The 17,139-nt window shown below is 46.0% G+C and overlaps 1 protein-coding gene across 2 annotated transcripts in view; it reads left to right on the top strand.

The window, feature by feature from the left end:
- Positions 1–13,650, top strand: part of kif26aa (kinesin family member 26Aa) — a 40,399-nt gene extending 26,749 nt beyond the window's left edge. For both annotated transcript variants that reach the window (XM_037749893.1, XM_037749894.1), the window contains 7 exons: positions 1,101–1,257; positions 2,629–2,791; positions 4,103–7,169; positions 9,864–10,054; positions 10,707–10,727; positions 11,660–11,810; positions 12,906–13,650. In XM_037749893.1, coding sequence (XP_037605821.1) covers positions 1,101–1,257; positions 2,629–2,791; positions 4,103–7,169; positions 9,864–10,054; positions 10,707–10,727; positions 11,660–11,810; positions 12,906–13,096 — 3,941 coding nt within the window. In that variant the 3' untranslated portion in view covers positions 13,097–13,650. The remainder of the gene's footprint in view (positions 1–1,100; positions 1,258–2,628; positions 2,792–4,102; positions 7,170–9,863; positions 10,055–10,706; positions 10,728–11,659; positions 11,811–12,905) is intronic.
- The last annotated feature ends 3,489 nt before the right edge of the window (positions 13,651–17,139 follow it).

Below are 17,139 nucleotides of genomic sequence, written 5' to 3'. Positions count from 1 at the left end.
CAAACATGGAGCTGCTAATTAGCTTCATTCGGAGCTGCTCAACAAGAACATTAACAAGCAGAGAGGCTACGCTAACTCCACCTCCGCCCACGCCTACCTGTCACAGCAGAGACATTTCCACAGTTATTAGTGTTTCACTGCGTCTCCGTCCACGGCTGGAATAAATCTGCATGGCTAATGAAGCTGAAGCCTCCGTTGTCCTGCAGTGTTTATAGGCCGGCGGGTATAAACTCAGCCGCTCTCAGCAGTTTGTAAATCTTGCTGATGCTGACTTAATGAAATGAGCAGGCAGTTGAAATGAGCGGAGATAACAGACTGATACTGATCTGAATATCAGATCTGAGCCGGTCAGAGACGACAGATAAGAGTTGTTATAAAGAGGGGAGGTTACAAAAAGGGGCCAGATGGTATTTAGATACTCGATGAATGACTTTAAACAGCCAATCAATTATTAAAATAGCCATTGATTATACTTCTGTCTTTAAAGGAATCAATTAATTGACGAGTCAGCCAATCGTTTCAGCACTAATGAGCCGTTAGACAGGCTGTATTGTATGTTGTCTTTTAAAGGTCCCATATCGTGCTCATTTTCAGGTTCATACTTGTATTTTGTGTTTCTACTAGAACATGTTTACATGCTGAAATGTTAAAAAAAAACTTTATTTTCCTCATACTGTCGGCCTGAATATGCCTGTATTCACCCTGTCTGAAACGATCCGTTTTAGCGCATTTTGACGGAATTGCAACAGAATTGCGTTGCTAGGCAACAGCTTGGGTCCATGTGTACTTCCTGTCAGCTGATGTCATTCACATACACTGCAACCAGGAAATAAACTGGGACACATTTAGAATGTTTACGTTTAAAATTGTGTCAAAATTGTATATTTGTGACATCACAAATGGACAGAAATCCTGACGGCTTGTTTCAAATGCAGAGTTTCTGAATACGGGCTGTGTGTATTTCCCTGTGGATTGAGTGTTTCGATACTTTCACAGTATTTATATAGGATTTAAACCTGCTTTATAATAAAAAAAATATGAAAATCTCACTTTTTTATAACATGGGACCTTTAAAAACATCCACCCTCTGTGTCTCTCAGTGTCTGGTCGGAGTCGTCTCCACCTCCTGGATCTGGGGAGCTGTGAGACGGACATCAGCAGGACCAGAGAGGGAGGTGGAGGTCAGTGTCTGTCTCTGTCGGCGCTGGGAAACGTCATCCTCGCCCTCGCCAACGGGGCCAAGCACGTTCCCTACAGGTACCTGCTCATATTTTAATGAACCCAACAGGGGTCAGAGGTCACAGTGCCCAAACAACAGATGGACCAAAGCTCCCCCGTGAGGACAGAGAGGAGTGAAGGGGGGGAGGACGTATGAAGCAGGCAGACTGGATTTATTGTATATTTAATGAGTTTTCAGTCGGTCTTAAATGGTTGATTAGACTGATGAATAAATCACTTTGTAATACTGATGGATGTAGATTCAGGCCGCTGGGCGTTTGCTCTGCAGGCTGATTGTTTTCTGCAGCTCTGTGTTTATTTTCAGGTTTGTATTTTGGTGTTTTGTCTGGCTCAATGTCTCCTTTGGTCGTCCTGTCTCAGATTGTTAGACTCATTTACAATTTGTGCCAGAAATTCAGAGGCGGGGAAGGTCGACATTTTGAAAAGAGAAGATTGGGTTTTTCTATTTCAACTGTTAATAAAAAATTCATGTCCTGCTGCCAGTGACAGTTAGGGTGTGTTCACACTAGGGCTGTCAATCGATTTAAATATGTTGCATCGCATCGCCTCACATCACGTCCTTGTCCTTGTGCTTGTCCTTTCGCATCGCATCCGTATCCGTATCCGTAGCGTAGCGTATCTTGTCCTTATTGTAGTGTAGCGTAGCGAATGTTATCCTTGTCCTTGTCCTTTTCGTAGCGTACCGTATCGTAGCATATCTTGTCCTTGTCCTTATGGTAGCGTAGCGTATCTTGTCCTTGTCCGTATCGTAGCATATCTTGTCCTTGTTTGTATTGTATCGTATCGTATCGTATCGTATCCTTATCTTTATCCTTATCCTTATCGTAACGTATCGTATCCGTACACGTACATGTACACCTACACGTATCCTTATCTTTGTCCTTATCCTACGCAACGCATCGCATCGCATCGTCCGTGTCCGTGTCTGTGTCCATGTCCATGTCCTTGTCCTTGTCCTTATCGCATCATATCGTATCCCTGTCCTTGTCCTTGTTCGTGTCCTTGTCCTTGTCCTTGTCCGTGTCCTTGTCCTTGTCCGTGTCCTTGTCCGTATCGTATCCATATCTTATTGTTGTGGTTAAAAAGAAGCTGAGGTTGCAGTCTGTAGATTCAGTCTGTGATTCTTGTATTTTTCCTCCAGCTCTATTCAAAGTCAGTATTTCATGGACGTTTCCCTCCTCATCTGACTCCAGATCACATGTGGCGTGCAGTTCAAAGTGGGCTTCATTAATGTGAAATGAGAGATCATCCTTATTCCTTTTTGCTTATCTGAGTCCAACTGTTGCGTGGGGTAATGAACGGTTTTTGGGATCCTGTGGGGGTTTCTCAGGCCTGTGTTTTCCCTCTTTTTTTCGGGACTAACGAGGGGTTTCTTGATGTATTATTCAGGGACAGTAAGCTCACCATGCTGCTCAGCGAATCCCTCGGCAACATCAACTGTCGAACCACCATGATCGCCCACATCTCCGACTCCCCGGCCAACTACATGGAGACGCTGACCACGGTGCAGCTGGCCTCCCGCATCCACCGCATGAGGAAGAAGAAGTCCAAGGTGCTTCATCTTTTATTCAGGTTTATTTCTCAGTCGAGGATCTCTGTTTCAGCAGGAAGAGACTTTTAATGTTAAAAAACAGTAACTTTAACTGAATGGTTTTATTTCTGTTATCCTTGAGCTGTAGTGGACGGACTCCATCCATGCCCTTTTAAACTTTTAAAAGATTGACAATCACATTTTTCATCCTAACTGTCTGCCTGTTTCCTTCTTCATGGTGCACAAATTAAAGGAAATGATGCACCCTGCAAATAAACATTAACAAGATGAGATAAGATAAACTTTTATTGATCGCCAGAGGGGGAATTCAGGTGTTGCAGCAGCACAAGGACAGAAATAAATACAGATAAATACAGAAAGGGAAAAATATATATATATAATAAGAATATATATGAAATAAAAATAAGAAAAGAATAAAAATAGAAACCGTAAAAGAGCAATTAGACTCAAATTACAAAGCTAGCAGTTATTCAAATACACATAAAAAACAGTTTAGAAATGCAAATGTGACAATGTTAGAAAAGAACTTAAAGTAGTTCCATGTGAAGCGAATAATGGGACTTTACAATAGTTACATATAACAATAGGAGTCAAAGTGATGTAATGACCTTTTCTTGAATAGAAAAATATTTTTTTACAAGACGTTTGGAGTGATGTTAATTACTGACTTCCTGCCTACCATAATTAAGTTTCCATGGATACCAGATATGTGAAGCTAAATAACAGGGAAATGTGACTGACATTTAATGTTAGGAGCAGAAAGAAAAACAGCACCTTAAATATCACGTATTTCTTTCCAGACAGAGCGGACAGAAAATACATCTTAGTTTTCAAAAACACATTTATAACTTTGAAGCTACTTATCATGATTTCAGAGATACATTTTTTTTATGGGAGTTTCAAAGGTTTTGGTCTCTGAATGAGTTTAAACTGACTTCCTGAGGCTGGTGTCGGTAGAAACCTTCCAATCTATAATGTAAATCTGTATGATCAGGTCAGAGAGTCATACAGTCATAATTCAGAGAGTTATTTCTGCTGTGATATGACAGATAATCAATATCTCTGTTCCTACGGGGGCGGTAGATGAAATAGGCTTTCACTCTCATTAGAGGCTGTGTTTGTATTTTATAGATTAAAAAAGCCATATGGTTACAAGCTTATACATCTCATTGACATGAATTTTTATCCAGCCCACAGTGTGCACTTTTAACCTCACAGGGTATTGACGCAGGACGCTCCAGAAATGGATTTGCCTTCAGGTTGATTGCAGGTCTTTTTCGTGTGCTAATCCTGTGTGATTTCTATCTGCAGTATGCCTCCAGCTCATCCGGAGGGGAGAGTTCCTGCGAGGAAGGTCCGTCCCATCGACCTCCTCATCTCCGACCCTTCCATCCAAAAATCGTGGCCCTGGACCCGGACACGCCCCTGCTGCTCTCCAGCGATCCTGACTACTCTTCCAGCAGCGAACACTCCTGCGACACCGTCATCTACGTCGGGCCCGGAGGGGCGGCCATCTCAGACCGAGAGCTCAGCGACAATGAGGGGCCGCCTTCCTTCGTTCCCATCATCCCCTCCCTGAACAAAAAGCGAGTCAAAGATGCGCCCAGGTCTGAGGGAGATCACTTGAAGTGCAACACGTTTGCGGAGCTGCAGGAGAGACTCGAATGCATCGACGGCAGCGAGGGTCCGGCCACGTTCAGCATGGAGGCCAAAACCACGAAACCCACAGAGGTGACGTCTCCGCCCAAATCTGAGGAGATTTCCTCCCACGGGTTCTCAGAAAGTACATCAACCACATGCACAAATAAACCATATCAGGAACAACCCAAATGCCCTTCAGCCAGCGGCCTCGTGGACACTTCCAAACGGACAAGTGCAGATGGGGAGAAACTTGCAGTCACCCCCTTTCAGCCATGTGTGGTAAAGACTACTTTGCCCCAGGACTCTGAGCCTGTGGTGCGAGAGAAGGTCTACCTCAGAGGAGGTGTACCCAAACCGTCAGCCTCACCGTCCTTACCCAGGACATTTAGGGCAGCGTCTCAGCCTGGGGAGGTTCTAGGTAGGACTCCCCCAGTGGGTATGAGTCAACAAGCACTGAGGCAAGGCCAACCGCTGGGGTCTCCTAGCATGGAAAGGGCCCGCAATCTTCGGGCAGCTCTGTTAGGAAGCGGTCTTGACAGGGATTTTCTGAGGACTACCGTTACTCTGCAGCAGCCCGTGGAGCTGAACGGGGAAGATGAGCTTGTCTTCACCGTCGTAGAGGAGCTTCCTCTTGGCCTTATCCCAGACAATGGTCGCCCCTCCAACCTCCTCAGCTTCAACCGTGACTGCTCTCTGCGGGCCTCTGGCGTTCGGCCTGTCAGCATCATCAGCAGCATTAACGACGAGTATGACGCCTACACATGTCAACACGGAGCGGTGGGACCTGGGGCTGACATTGGAACCGACTGCCAGGAAGGGTTGTTTTCCCAGCATGGCAGCCAGCATTCAACTGTTGGCTCGTGGTCAAGTGAAGAGGGTGCTGAGTGGTCTGAAAGCAGGCTTTACTCGAGGGGCAAAACCCTGGCATCCGAGAATGCGTCCATGCTGACCTCGCCAAGTATGTTTCATAAACAGCACGGCATCAAGAGCTCCCTGAACGACAGTGGCGTCTGTTTCTCAGAGCTGGACAGTGACCCTGCTACTCCAAACAAACCTTCGTTTACCAAGTGCCCTCCATCCCCGGACTCAACCAAAGCCTCTCTCAAAGGCTCTCTCAAGGTGAGACCCAGTACCCTGAACCCTTCAGCCCAGACTCCCCATCACGCCGCCCATTCCAGTCTTCCCAGGAAAAACAAGCCTACCTCATCTGCAGCTGTGGGCTGCAGCAGACAGGAAGGCAGACATGATGAATTTTTGCTTCAGGGAAGCAGTCAGTTTGATCCCAGAGAGGTCGGGTTCCTCTCTGCAGGTAAGCCACCAAGAAGTGGCGCGAGTAGTGTTTCCTCCAAGAGGCCCGGAGGGAACAGCAACAGTGTTCCTCGGCCACCGAAGGCACAGATGTCGTCTTCGGCTCAGAGGGTTGTGGATGGTTGTGAGAAGTCCAGCAGCAGGAGAGGAGATACTCTCATCAAGCTGCCGCGACTCACCCGCGGTGCAACCACTCTAGGAACCGTGAGTTCTGAATCCAATGAAGGCACTTCAGTGACCGGCACCCTGAGGTTTTCATCCTTGGGAAAAAAGTCAAATGAGCAGAAAAGCAGCAAGTCTGGATCCGGAAACATCTCCCCTCCTGCTCCACTTGTCAGACAGTCGAGCCAAGAACAAAAGACAAGGACAGTCCTATCTCCAAGTGCCTTAAAAACAAGCAGCGACTTTGGAAAGTTTCCATTCCCTAAAACCTCAGAGGACGAATTCAACCAGTCAATCCGGCTCCGGGCGGATTCATTCAGCCACAGGACATCTAGTTTAAAAACTGAACACGGCTCTGCCAGGACGTCTTCAAGCCTGAAGACACGAGGCGCCAAAGCCGAGTCTTCCAGGTACTACGGAAGTCTGATGTCTCTGGAGAGATGTGACAGTCAAACTTTAGCTGGGTCCAGGTCTGAACTGTCCAGGGAGGGTAGTGGTGCTACTTTAGGAGGTAACAGCAGATCCAACAGATCAGTGCCAAGACTCGGGGTTCCAGCCTCCACATCTGCTGCATCTTCCCAAGTTCCTCCGGGTGTCTTTGCAACTACAAGCAAACTGGCATCGGTCAAAGGCAACAGCAGCTCTCGAGCAGCAGTTTCTGGTGGATCAAAGGTTCGAACTCTGTCTACCAGCAGCTCCAAGAGCCTGAGCTCCTCCCCTAAACCTCCTGATAACATAGCTGGACGCAACACCAGCCTCCCTCCAACTGGTAAGTCCCCAGCTCGGTCGGGGGTGGGAGCCAAGACGGGAAGAGGCACCATCATGGGCACAAAGCAGGCCATCAGCAGGGCGGCTAACAGCCGGGTTAGCGAGCTAGCCACTGGTAGCCAAAGGAAGCCGCTCAGCAGGGGGCCCGGAGCAACAGGAAGCGATGGCACCGACAGCGGGACTAGTAGTGCCAGTGGGTCGCCAAGCAGCACGCCGCTACCGTCACCGTACAGCAAGATCACCGCACCTCGGAGGCCGCAGCGCTACAGCAGCGGGCACGGCAGTGACAACAGCAGCATCCTCAGCGGGGAGCTGCCTCCCGCCATGGGCCGCACCGCCCTGTTTTACCACAGCGGAGGGAGCAGCGGCTATGAGAGTATGATCCGGGACAGCGAGACCACCGGCAGCACCTCCTCAGCGCACGACTCCATGAGCGAGAGCGGAGTGTCGTCGTCCAACAGAAGCAGAGTTTCTAAATCGCCCAAGAAGAGAGGAAATGGTGAGTGCACTTTGCAAAGGGAGAAAAAGGTGAATTACAAGGTCCAGAATGGTTAGCCATGTTGAAGTTGACTATGTTAACCCATTTACATTCACATATCTTGAGGTCAGAGGTCAAGGGACCCCTTTGAAAACGGCCATGACAGTTTTTCCTCGCCGAAATTTAGCGTTAGTTTGGAGTGTTATTTATCCTCCTTCCCCCTTCTCACATGGTTGGTACCAATGGATTCTTTAGGTTTTCTAGTTTCGTATGATGCCAGTACTTTCACTCTAGTTTTAAAACTTAGTCCGCTACAACCTCCGAAAAATCAATTGCGTTAATGCGCTAAAGAAATTAGTGGCGTACGTTTGTCAGGTAACTTCCGTACTTAAGTTACGCCACTTTTGGAGTTATTTACACCCAAACCACCATCTTTTCCTAAACCTAACTCAATCCTGTGAAAAGGAAGTTTATTTTGAAATGACTGTATGCATGTAACAAGCGGGAATCGTCACGTGTTGCCGGACATTCGTAGGAGAACGCGCTAATAGTGAGGTCTTACTTTCCGTAAAATATCACAGATTGTGCTGTGATTTAATAAACGGATCAAAATGATGCTGTATTTGTAAAAAGTCTGAATTCATGCTTTGTCAGGTCCGTTCGCAGGACGACAAGCAAACAACTTTTAAAATGCTTGTATACTGTTGCTGCTTCTTACATGTTGTGGAAGTCCCAGATGTATCAGAAAACCAAACGCTGTCATATCTGGGTTCATAACGTCACCCGGCGGCAAGCCGTATTCACATACAGCGCCATTGCACTGACTGTATCTAGCAAGCCACACGTCACTACTGTGGTATGAACCCAAAATAAACAGATTGTGCTGTGATTTAATTACAATAAACTGATCAAAATGATGCTGAAATAACTACATAATGATGCTTATTAGTAAAAAGTCTGAATTGATCCTTTGTCGGGTCTGTCCGCAAGACGACAAGCAAACAACTTTTAAAATGCTTGTTTTCTAAATGTAGTTTGGTTCCATCAGTGCCAGGCTATGCAGCTGCTCTATCAACACTCAACATAAAGTCATCTAGGCATAAATACGGCAGCGACGTTGTTGTTTCTACCACAGACTAAATTAACTTTGACAGCTCTAATAAAAATGTCAAATTATTCCGAGGGACATACTTGAGGGGATCCCTGTTATTTTCTATATCTTGTAAGTGGTCCTTGGCTGGAAAAACTTCTGATGTGGAGGGATGTAAAAGTGGACACTCAAAAGGCAAAGCTGTAAAATTACTTTTTCATCTCATCCAATTATGTTTTATATGGTCAGAGTTAATGGAAGAAGTTGATTCTCAGTGTATTGATTCAGAACGTGAAAGAGCCATAAAACTCCTCTGGAAGCTACGCGGAGAAATTAACATGTATATGACTTTTTCTAAATTGTGCTCCCATCCATCAGAGTGTGTGATGATGGGATGAAAGCAGCTCTTCAATATCATATTTTCATGAATGCTGAAGAGTACAGGTATTACTGCTGCGGGAGCATCCATCAAAGGCTCTCCTCTCTGATATTTTCACCGCATGAATTTTATCTCTTCAGATCTGCGTCCGCGCCCGTTATCTGGGACGACGCCTCTGTTAGCGTACAGTGGCTGATTGTGATTCATGCAGCTCGTTGGCAGCAGGTCAGGCAGTCTGATGCATATGGAGTCGTGTGATCTGGCTGCCATCAGTCTGCGGATCTGGGCTCCTTTCTGCACTCATGAATATTTCATGAAGCCGCTGCAGTTCCCGGTGTACATATCCAACTCCAATTATCACCCCCCCCCCCAACCACTACACACCACTACGCTTCACACACTCCCCCTCAATCTGCCACGACTGTCAGAGCCCCAGAAGGTTTTAATAACCATTAATGGCTTTCTTGTTTGTGCTGCACACTGTTGCTTTTGGTTACGATCATCATAAAATTAATTTGTACAGCAGCTATCTGACAGCCGTGTGCACAGAGTCATTAAAATAAGATTAGGTTGAATTCAGAGGTTTTAAACACATACTTACCAACCCTCCCCATTTTTCCAGGAAACTCCTGTTTTTCATCGTCCTCCCTTGGTTTCCTCCCCGGGGTCACAATTCTCCCGTATTTCTCCCGATTTATGACACATTTTCACACTTTCTGGCGCTGTACAGCGTGTATAATCCCTACTGTTTCCACCTGGACGACAATGAAGCTGCACCAAATGTCTTTTCCCGGTGGAAGAGAGCAGTCACAGCAGCGCCCAAAGTTGGGCTTTGTTCGACGCAGCGAAAAACCATCGTGGCGTGGCGCAAACCATTGGAAATAATGTGTTTCAGGGCGCAGTGGTGGCGTTGTGTCTGAAAGGAGCTTCAGTGAGTGAGAGAAATGGAGAGTACTAGAAAAATAAATACTCAAGCAGCGCAAATAAATGAATGAATCAATAAAAACTGATGAATATTAGCCTCGTTTAAACCAGAAGTTCACTCCAGAGGGGCGAATTATTCAGTTTTCTTTCTGGAGAATTAAAAGTAAAATTAAAAGTACTTATTATTTTAATATTTTCATTCTTTTAAAGTCATCAGAATGCAGGAAACAAAGTCTCTGAACTAAAATCTTTATAATAATATAACTATTATTTAATCTCTTTCTGTTGTTTTTATTAATTTTCTTAATCTGACTTCCATCAGGTTTCGTGCGGAGGCGTCTGATCCCGGCTCCCCTCCCGGACACCTCGTCTCTGGGCCGGAAGGCGGGGGGTCAGTGGGTAGACCTGCCCCCGCTGGGCGGCGCCTTGAAGGAGCCCTTTGAGATAAAGGTGTACGAGATCGACGACGTGGAGCGCCTGCAGAGGAGGAGGGAGCTGGTGACGGGCTCAGAGGTGAGGACGGACGCCATCTGCTCGGTTCTCTTCAGGATGAATGTTAAATAACTGTCTGCTGGTCGAATCATCCACTGTTCATAGCTATACCTACTAAAAGTAATGCACTGTAATTCATATATATATACCGCAGAATTCGTATGTAATCAACGTAATCATGAACCAGGAAGTATAAAGAACGACAAACGCTGTGTAGGGAGGAGGTCGGGGTGATGGGTGGGTCAAATAACACCAGACTTTCACCGTGGATAATACTGTCGGTGAGTAACGTGTCTCATAACTCAGATAGACACAAGTTATTCCTCCTGAGAAAAGCTGCCGTCTCCATGAGCTTCTCTACGCCGACCTCCAGTATCACCAGTCCAGCCTGAGGCCAGTTCATCTCTGAGTCAATTACAGTCTTAATTGGTTTAGATGTGAGTGGAGGAGGAGGAGGAGGAGGAGGATGCAGTGATGGATGGAGGTTCCTCCTCGGCTGGTTGGTCTTTACGGCCGCCACCTCTCTCTGTGTTAACGCCTCATTAACCTTCAGTGAACGGTGTCAAGGGAAGGAAAGAGCTCTGGTTTATTATCAATTAGAGAAACATGATGAGCACTTCATCACAGAGAGAGAGTGATCTTGTCTCTTTGTGCTTCTGTCTTCTCTCTGCAGCCGTTCCACGATGTTGAAAAGGTGAGTTTCACCTTTCAAGTGAGCACAAAACAAATTCATCTTCCTGATGAAATCACAGTTTGTCATCTCTAATGTCTGTGATATCTGGATTCTGACACCCAACAACACAGCAAGATGACATTTTAGATGTGTAACTTTAGCCCACTGATAGCGTTAGTTAGCCTCCAGTCTTTCCTTTGTTTTGCCTCCAGCTAACATCGTGACGTCATCATGACGTCGGCTCTAAAAGCGTCTATATGGAACCCCAAAGTGTGCAATTTAAAAGAAATAAATACGTAATTGATTAATTGTGAAATAGCAAGTCATATGAATAAATAATACAAATGTATTTCATCATTTTAGAGTTTTATAGGAGTTCATTTGTTTTTAATAACATACATTTTTATGTCTGTTTCATCTCACTATTCCCAATAACACTTGTTATTTCTGCAGCAGCTTCCCGTAGTAGTTCTGGTTTACTCAGAATAACGTTAGCATTGTTGTTGCTCTCACTAACAGGAGCTAACTGGTTCATTGTGGTAGCAGTCGCTGAGCTCTTATTTCTGTCTGCTCGTGACCTTTATTTTGGTGAATTCGTGCGTCTTTGAGATAACAAATAATTAAAGTTTAAAGTGTGTGAGCAGTCCAGCGTTACCTAGTTCTTCCTCCAACACCTGTAATTAAGTGAAGCTGAGAGGCGACACTGATCTGTGTCACCTGCTCGTCCTCCGCTGTCCTTAATCCCTCGCCAGCAGATTAGCGCCCGTGCTAATTTTATCTCCGGCTGGCTCCTAATTAAATCGAGCCGTGGACAGAGAGTGAATCCTCAGAGCAGGTTAGCAGCCCCTCGGTCCTCTAGTGGTAATCCCCCCCCTCCTACACCCTCCTCCATGCACTCCTTCACGTCTCAGAGACTCTCATCAGGTTGTGTGTTTGGTGTGTCTGCTCCTCAGGGTCTGCTCTACTTTAACGCCCGGCTGAGGATGCTGGAGAAGAGGCAGCAGCAGATCAGAGAGCTGAAGAGCAAACACGAGAGGCTGAAGGTGGAGCTGGAGGAGGCCAAGAGCCGGCTGATGCTAAACCCAAACAAGTGGAGCGGAGAGTGTGAGTACAGCTCCGTCTGCAGCGCCACTAAATCCAGTAATTATTGTGTGAAGTCTGGTGTGTTAACGTTCTCACTCACGCTTAACCTATGTTACCCGACGGAGCCGGTACCGTACAGACGAGTTCACCGAGCAGCTCCCGACCTCAAACGCTCAACAGACAAACAGAGAGGGAGTTTCCAGCTGAGCGCCGCCGGCGGCCTGAAGCCTCGCCAGTTAACACAACTCGCTCCCGTTCCGCTTCTATTTCTGGATCCTGTGAACAAAAGGAAAAGAAAGAGCCGGTGGTGTGTTTGGAGAGGAGATTGTTGAGGAGCAACAGCCCAGAGGAGGAGGATTATATTTACATCTTTTTATTATTTCTCTGTGAGCGGGACAAACGCTCCGATCACCTCCAAAAAAACACAAGAAACACTCGGATCAATACGACATCATTACCTCTGATTGTTATTGGCTGCAGGAGGAGCTCATCAATCACCGTCTGCTTCCTCTGGTGTGACGGTGAAGATACAGAGAGTCCTGGTCTGGTGTATCCCAGCATGCTCTGCTCCAATCAGAGACTATCAGTTCACCATCAGTCAGAATATCCTGTCAAAACCTCGTCAACATGATATGATTACATGTTACAAAGATTGATTATGTTGACATTAACATTTATTTCTGACTCAAACCAAGTCCTGATTGACAGTTGGCATCAAAAATTGGACACCATAGATACCAACAACTTTTCTTTCCTCCATCAACCATGGAAGAAATAACCACTGTTGCTGCTTTGTACATGTTGTGGAAGTCCCAGATATGTCAGAAAACCAAACGCCGTCGTGTCTGGGTCCATAACATCACCCGGCGGCGAGCTGTATTCACATACAGTGCCGTCGTACTGACTGTATCTAGCGAACCACACGTCGTTACAAAAACGGTCCGACATCAGAGCTGTGCCCATAGCAACAGTCTGTTATACATAGCAACGGTCTACTATAAAGAAATAACAGACCGTAGAAACGCCGCGATTGATCAGAATCGAGTATTCAACAAAGCCGTGTAATAAATGTGTTTAACGTTAACCCTTCTCTTCCTGTCTGTGCCCTCCCTCCAGTCGACGTAGACCAGGACCTGGACCGGGAGTCCCAGGAGTACCTGGAGGCTCTGGCTCAGGCCACGGCGGAGCTGGAGTACTGCGTCAACCTCTGCAAGTCCCGCGTCATGATGGAGACCTGCTTCGACATCGCGGTGACGACGACGGCCGCCGGCGCCACGCAGGGAGGACAGCAGGAGGTGGAGGTGTGAGAGGAGAGCCGGATGCTCAACACACTGTCGTCTGTACTGACGCCCGGTCGGGGCCCGTCAGCGTCACTTTCTGACGTCCAGCGCACCAAACTATGACGCTCCACTACGGTCGCAGTAAAAACCTGGTTAATGTTCAAACAAAACCACCATCGGTTTAGGACACAAAGTGAAAGTGAACACTGTACACTAACAGCGGCCTCCTGGATGAAAGCTTTGTGTTTGTTGGACCCATCCACCTCCCTGATTTTGTTGCTCTTTAAACTACATCACCTGACCGTCTAATGACGCCGTGGATGAGTTTACATTGTTAGTTAATGGGAAGCCCGGTGCGTCTCATAAGCCCGAGTCACACCAAGCAGAGAGAACTAGCGGCGACGAAGGCCGCCTGCTGCATCGCCTCACGTCTCCTTTGTCTTGCCCGACAAGTCACAGTCGAACACCGCAAAGACGACAGCCGACGACCAGTTAACACATACGTTAGCAGACGTTCTGCTCCTGCGTGAGAGGAATTAACTCTCCACACCAGCAGGCGGCGGTAGTCTGCATTCATCATTCAAAAAGGGAAACCGGAAGAGGACGAGGACGGCGGATATACAAGCCGTCGTTATGATACGTACATGAAACAAAGCGGCGTCTGCCGACCATTTTCACATCGTTCTCACTCACCACTTAGCTTCATTCCAAATGTGGTCGTGAAATTATCTGGAACGATCAGATGAGATGAAACATGAGAAGAGTCTTCTGTGTTTTTACTCGTTGGTTTCCTCACCTCCGTTTTTCTTCTCCTGCACTGATTGGTTTAAGCTGAACAACCAATCAGAGTGATTTCTCTCATGGACAAGATCCGCCGCCGATTCAACGCGCTGAATCGGCCGAAAAACCTCCGACACGAGCAGACTAGAGCCGACGATGCGGGGCACACCGAAAAAACTAGACTGACAGACGCTCACCGACGGCCGACCGTCGGCTTGGTATGTCAGGACCTTTACCGACGCTAAAAGATGCCCTGTGCGTCGACATCACACGCAGAGGGGCGTGACAAAGCGCCGGTATTTGATGCCGAGGACACTGCAACCACCAACGTCAGTCTGCCCCGGTGGCCACTCGTGGTACTGCAACCAAAATATCCCCCCGAAGAGACGTGTGTTAAACTGCGGACAGGACGCCTCCAACTGCTAACAAACTCAATTATTATCTCCATTAAAGATCTACTTTAAAATAAAAGGACGTCTCCGGACAGGAAAACACTCACACTGTGCACTCGGTGAGCTCTGCTCACTGGAATGAACGAAAAGTGCCGTGTCCAGTTCTTCTAATACGCTCATGGTGACCAATGGGAGGCGGAGAGAGTTTCTGAAGCCGGATGACGACAGAGACGATTTATTGTCCTTTCAAGACGTCACAGAAAAACATGTCGTTCATATCTGCGAACTAAACATCCAACATTCATTCATACAAACACACAACACCTGTTTCTTCAGGAAGTGAAGAAGTGAAACATCTGGTTTCTAATGACTGAACGTGTCGGGGACGATGGATGTTTGTTGGATCAGCAGAGGAACAAACTGCTGCTCAGATCTCACAAAGGATGAACGCTCTGGAAGTGCCTTTATATTTATTATCTAATTTATTTCTAGGTTTTATTTATTTTCCTTATTTATTCAGTTTTTATATTCATCTTATGGTGCTGATCTTAAAAACAAAACTTCTAATATATTCGTTATGCAAAAAGAAGGATGGGATTTCGACGGTTTGTTCAGATGATAAAAAGTTTTGGCAAGAAAAGTAAAACAGAGAGAAGAGCAATAATTATTGCAAACCTCAGTCGGTCTTCACTTCACTGGATTATTTTACTGCTTTTGACACACCCCCTCATTTTCCTCTTCATAACTCAGTCAAATGTGAACACACAGACATGAAACACACATTTTTAGATTCAGCGTGACTTCCTCTTCCCCAGGATATCATCATCTCTGATGTCCAGCACAATAAACGTCCAGAAATCACCTTAGAAATCAGAGAAAAAATAAGTTTTCTTCAGTCTCACAGTAATCCAGTGATAGTAGTCTGTAGTTGTCCGTACAACTCTTCCCTAAACTACCCGAACGGCAGAAATATCACATTTTAATATTAAAGAACCTAAAAGCAGATTGACTGCCTGCGTACAAAGTGAAGTGAAAGACCCGTCTGATCCTCCAGACAACAAACTTGTTTCAGTAATCCAGTTTCATGAGATGCCTCGTAAAACTGCGGCGCCAGCTCTGGAGACAGAGCGTCGCAGAGCAGCCATCCACTCTCCTCCCGGCAGTCTCCAGGCGGCGGGGACGAGGGTCCATTATGGTTCGTGTCCACAGGGGCATTTTTTTATCGCGAGGGATCGCCTCGCTTCCCAGCATTGGACGCTTGACGAGCTGTCACTAGACACTGATTGGACGCTTTCCCTTGTGGGCTGCTGCTCCCGGCTTTCAAACCAGAACCAACATGGCGGCTCGTTTGGAAACCTTCTTCTCTCATATCACGAAAATAATTCACCGAAATGTTTCTGAAAACATTTTTTGCGAGTAATAAGCCACGCGGTTCCTAAATTTGTCTTTATTTTGGATCGACAACGGTTAGTTTAAAAGATTTTGGGAGTTTCCAGAGGCGGCGAGTCGCGTCGGACGCCCGTGATTTGCATAAAGTAGACGAGCCCTCAACTTTATGCAAATGAGGAGCGGGCGACGTGACGGTCCGTCTCTGGAATCGCGCCGCCACACTACCAGAATGCATTGCACGGCTGCTTACATAGACAATGAATGGGAAGCGTGGGAAGGATGGAGGCCGTGGACGCGTACCGGTAGACCCAGCAGCGGACCAGCCCGCTGTTCCGCTGCTGGGTCTGTGTAATGTTAGCTTGCTAGCCAGCCACTAAATGAGTTAAATGCTTCATCCACACACTCAGTCGCAGCGTTAGGAGAGCACATCGCTATCGTCAGATAATCAGACGTTAACACTGATTCAGATGTTGTAATGAGAACAGGCTGCTGCTGTGATTGTGATGCTCCTCGGTGGTTCTGACGGTAGACGCTGCGAGGAGGAGGAGAGGATGATTAGAGGGCGTTAACTTTCTTTTATTATATATATTTCATGACGTAGATTCGTCCCAAATGCTCGACTCCATCCCAGAGTTGGCCTTGTAACATTGAGGGCTGATTTAAAACAGTAGTTGAGACATTTTTATTTAATTTCACACATTTTTTTTTTACATTTTAGACTTTTTCATTGATGATTATTTTCAAGCCACAAAAATAAATAAACTGCCGTTTTCATCGAAATGCTTCGATGCAAAAGAACAAGTTTGAGTCAACGTGAGGATAGATTCATTTTATCCATGTTCCTTCGTTATCTTCTGAAAGCGTCTCTCTTCACCTCCTTTAAAACATTCTCAGGCTCTTTTTAAAGTTGCTGCATGAAAAGTTTTCTTGTTTTTAAATATCCTGCATCGAGTCTTTGTTTCTGAGCTTGTTTGTTATAGAAGACAAAAAAAAGGGGAGTTTTTTTTAAAGTGCTGTGAGACCTTTAATAATATCTTTTTTTATTTGTTTTGGTACTGTACAGTTTTCTAATTATTTCTAAAGAAAAGAGAAGAGAGGAAATGTACCGGATGAGTGGATCGCCTCGTGTCATACATGTTAATAAAGATAAGAGTCTTTTGGGTTAAATTACACACAGACTGGTTTTTATTATGTTTATTATAAAGCGTCTCGCTGCCTGTTTGTACAGAAAATGGGTCTAAAGGTCGTCACACAACGGGGCAATATATGTTTTTGATCTGTTGTTTTTTTCCTGAGTACTTTCACACACAACGTGAATATTTTGCTGCAAAAAAGTGACGTAATTTTTTCTCAGAATGAGGTTGAATATTCTGAGCTTTCTCACCGCGAATAAAGGCATCAACCAATCACGTTGTATGTACGCATACGGTACTTCACAGAAAGTCAAGGCCACGTCCCCTTTAAGGCGATAGAAAACCAAAGATTCCGACTTATTCCGTACTTACATTT

Source organism: Sebastes umbrosus, chromosome 18, assembly GCF_015220745.1.
Source record: "Sebastes umbrosus isolate fSebUmb1 chromosome 18, fSebUmb1.pri, whole genome shotgun sequence".
NCBI lineage: Eukaryota > Metazoa > Chordata > Actinopteri > Perciformes > Sebastidae > Sebastes > Sebastes umbrosus.
This window is presented reverse-complemented; position numbering and strand designations above follow the sequence as displayed.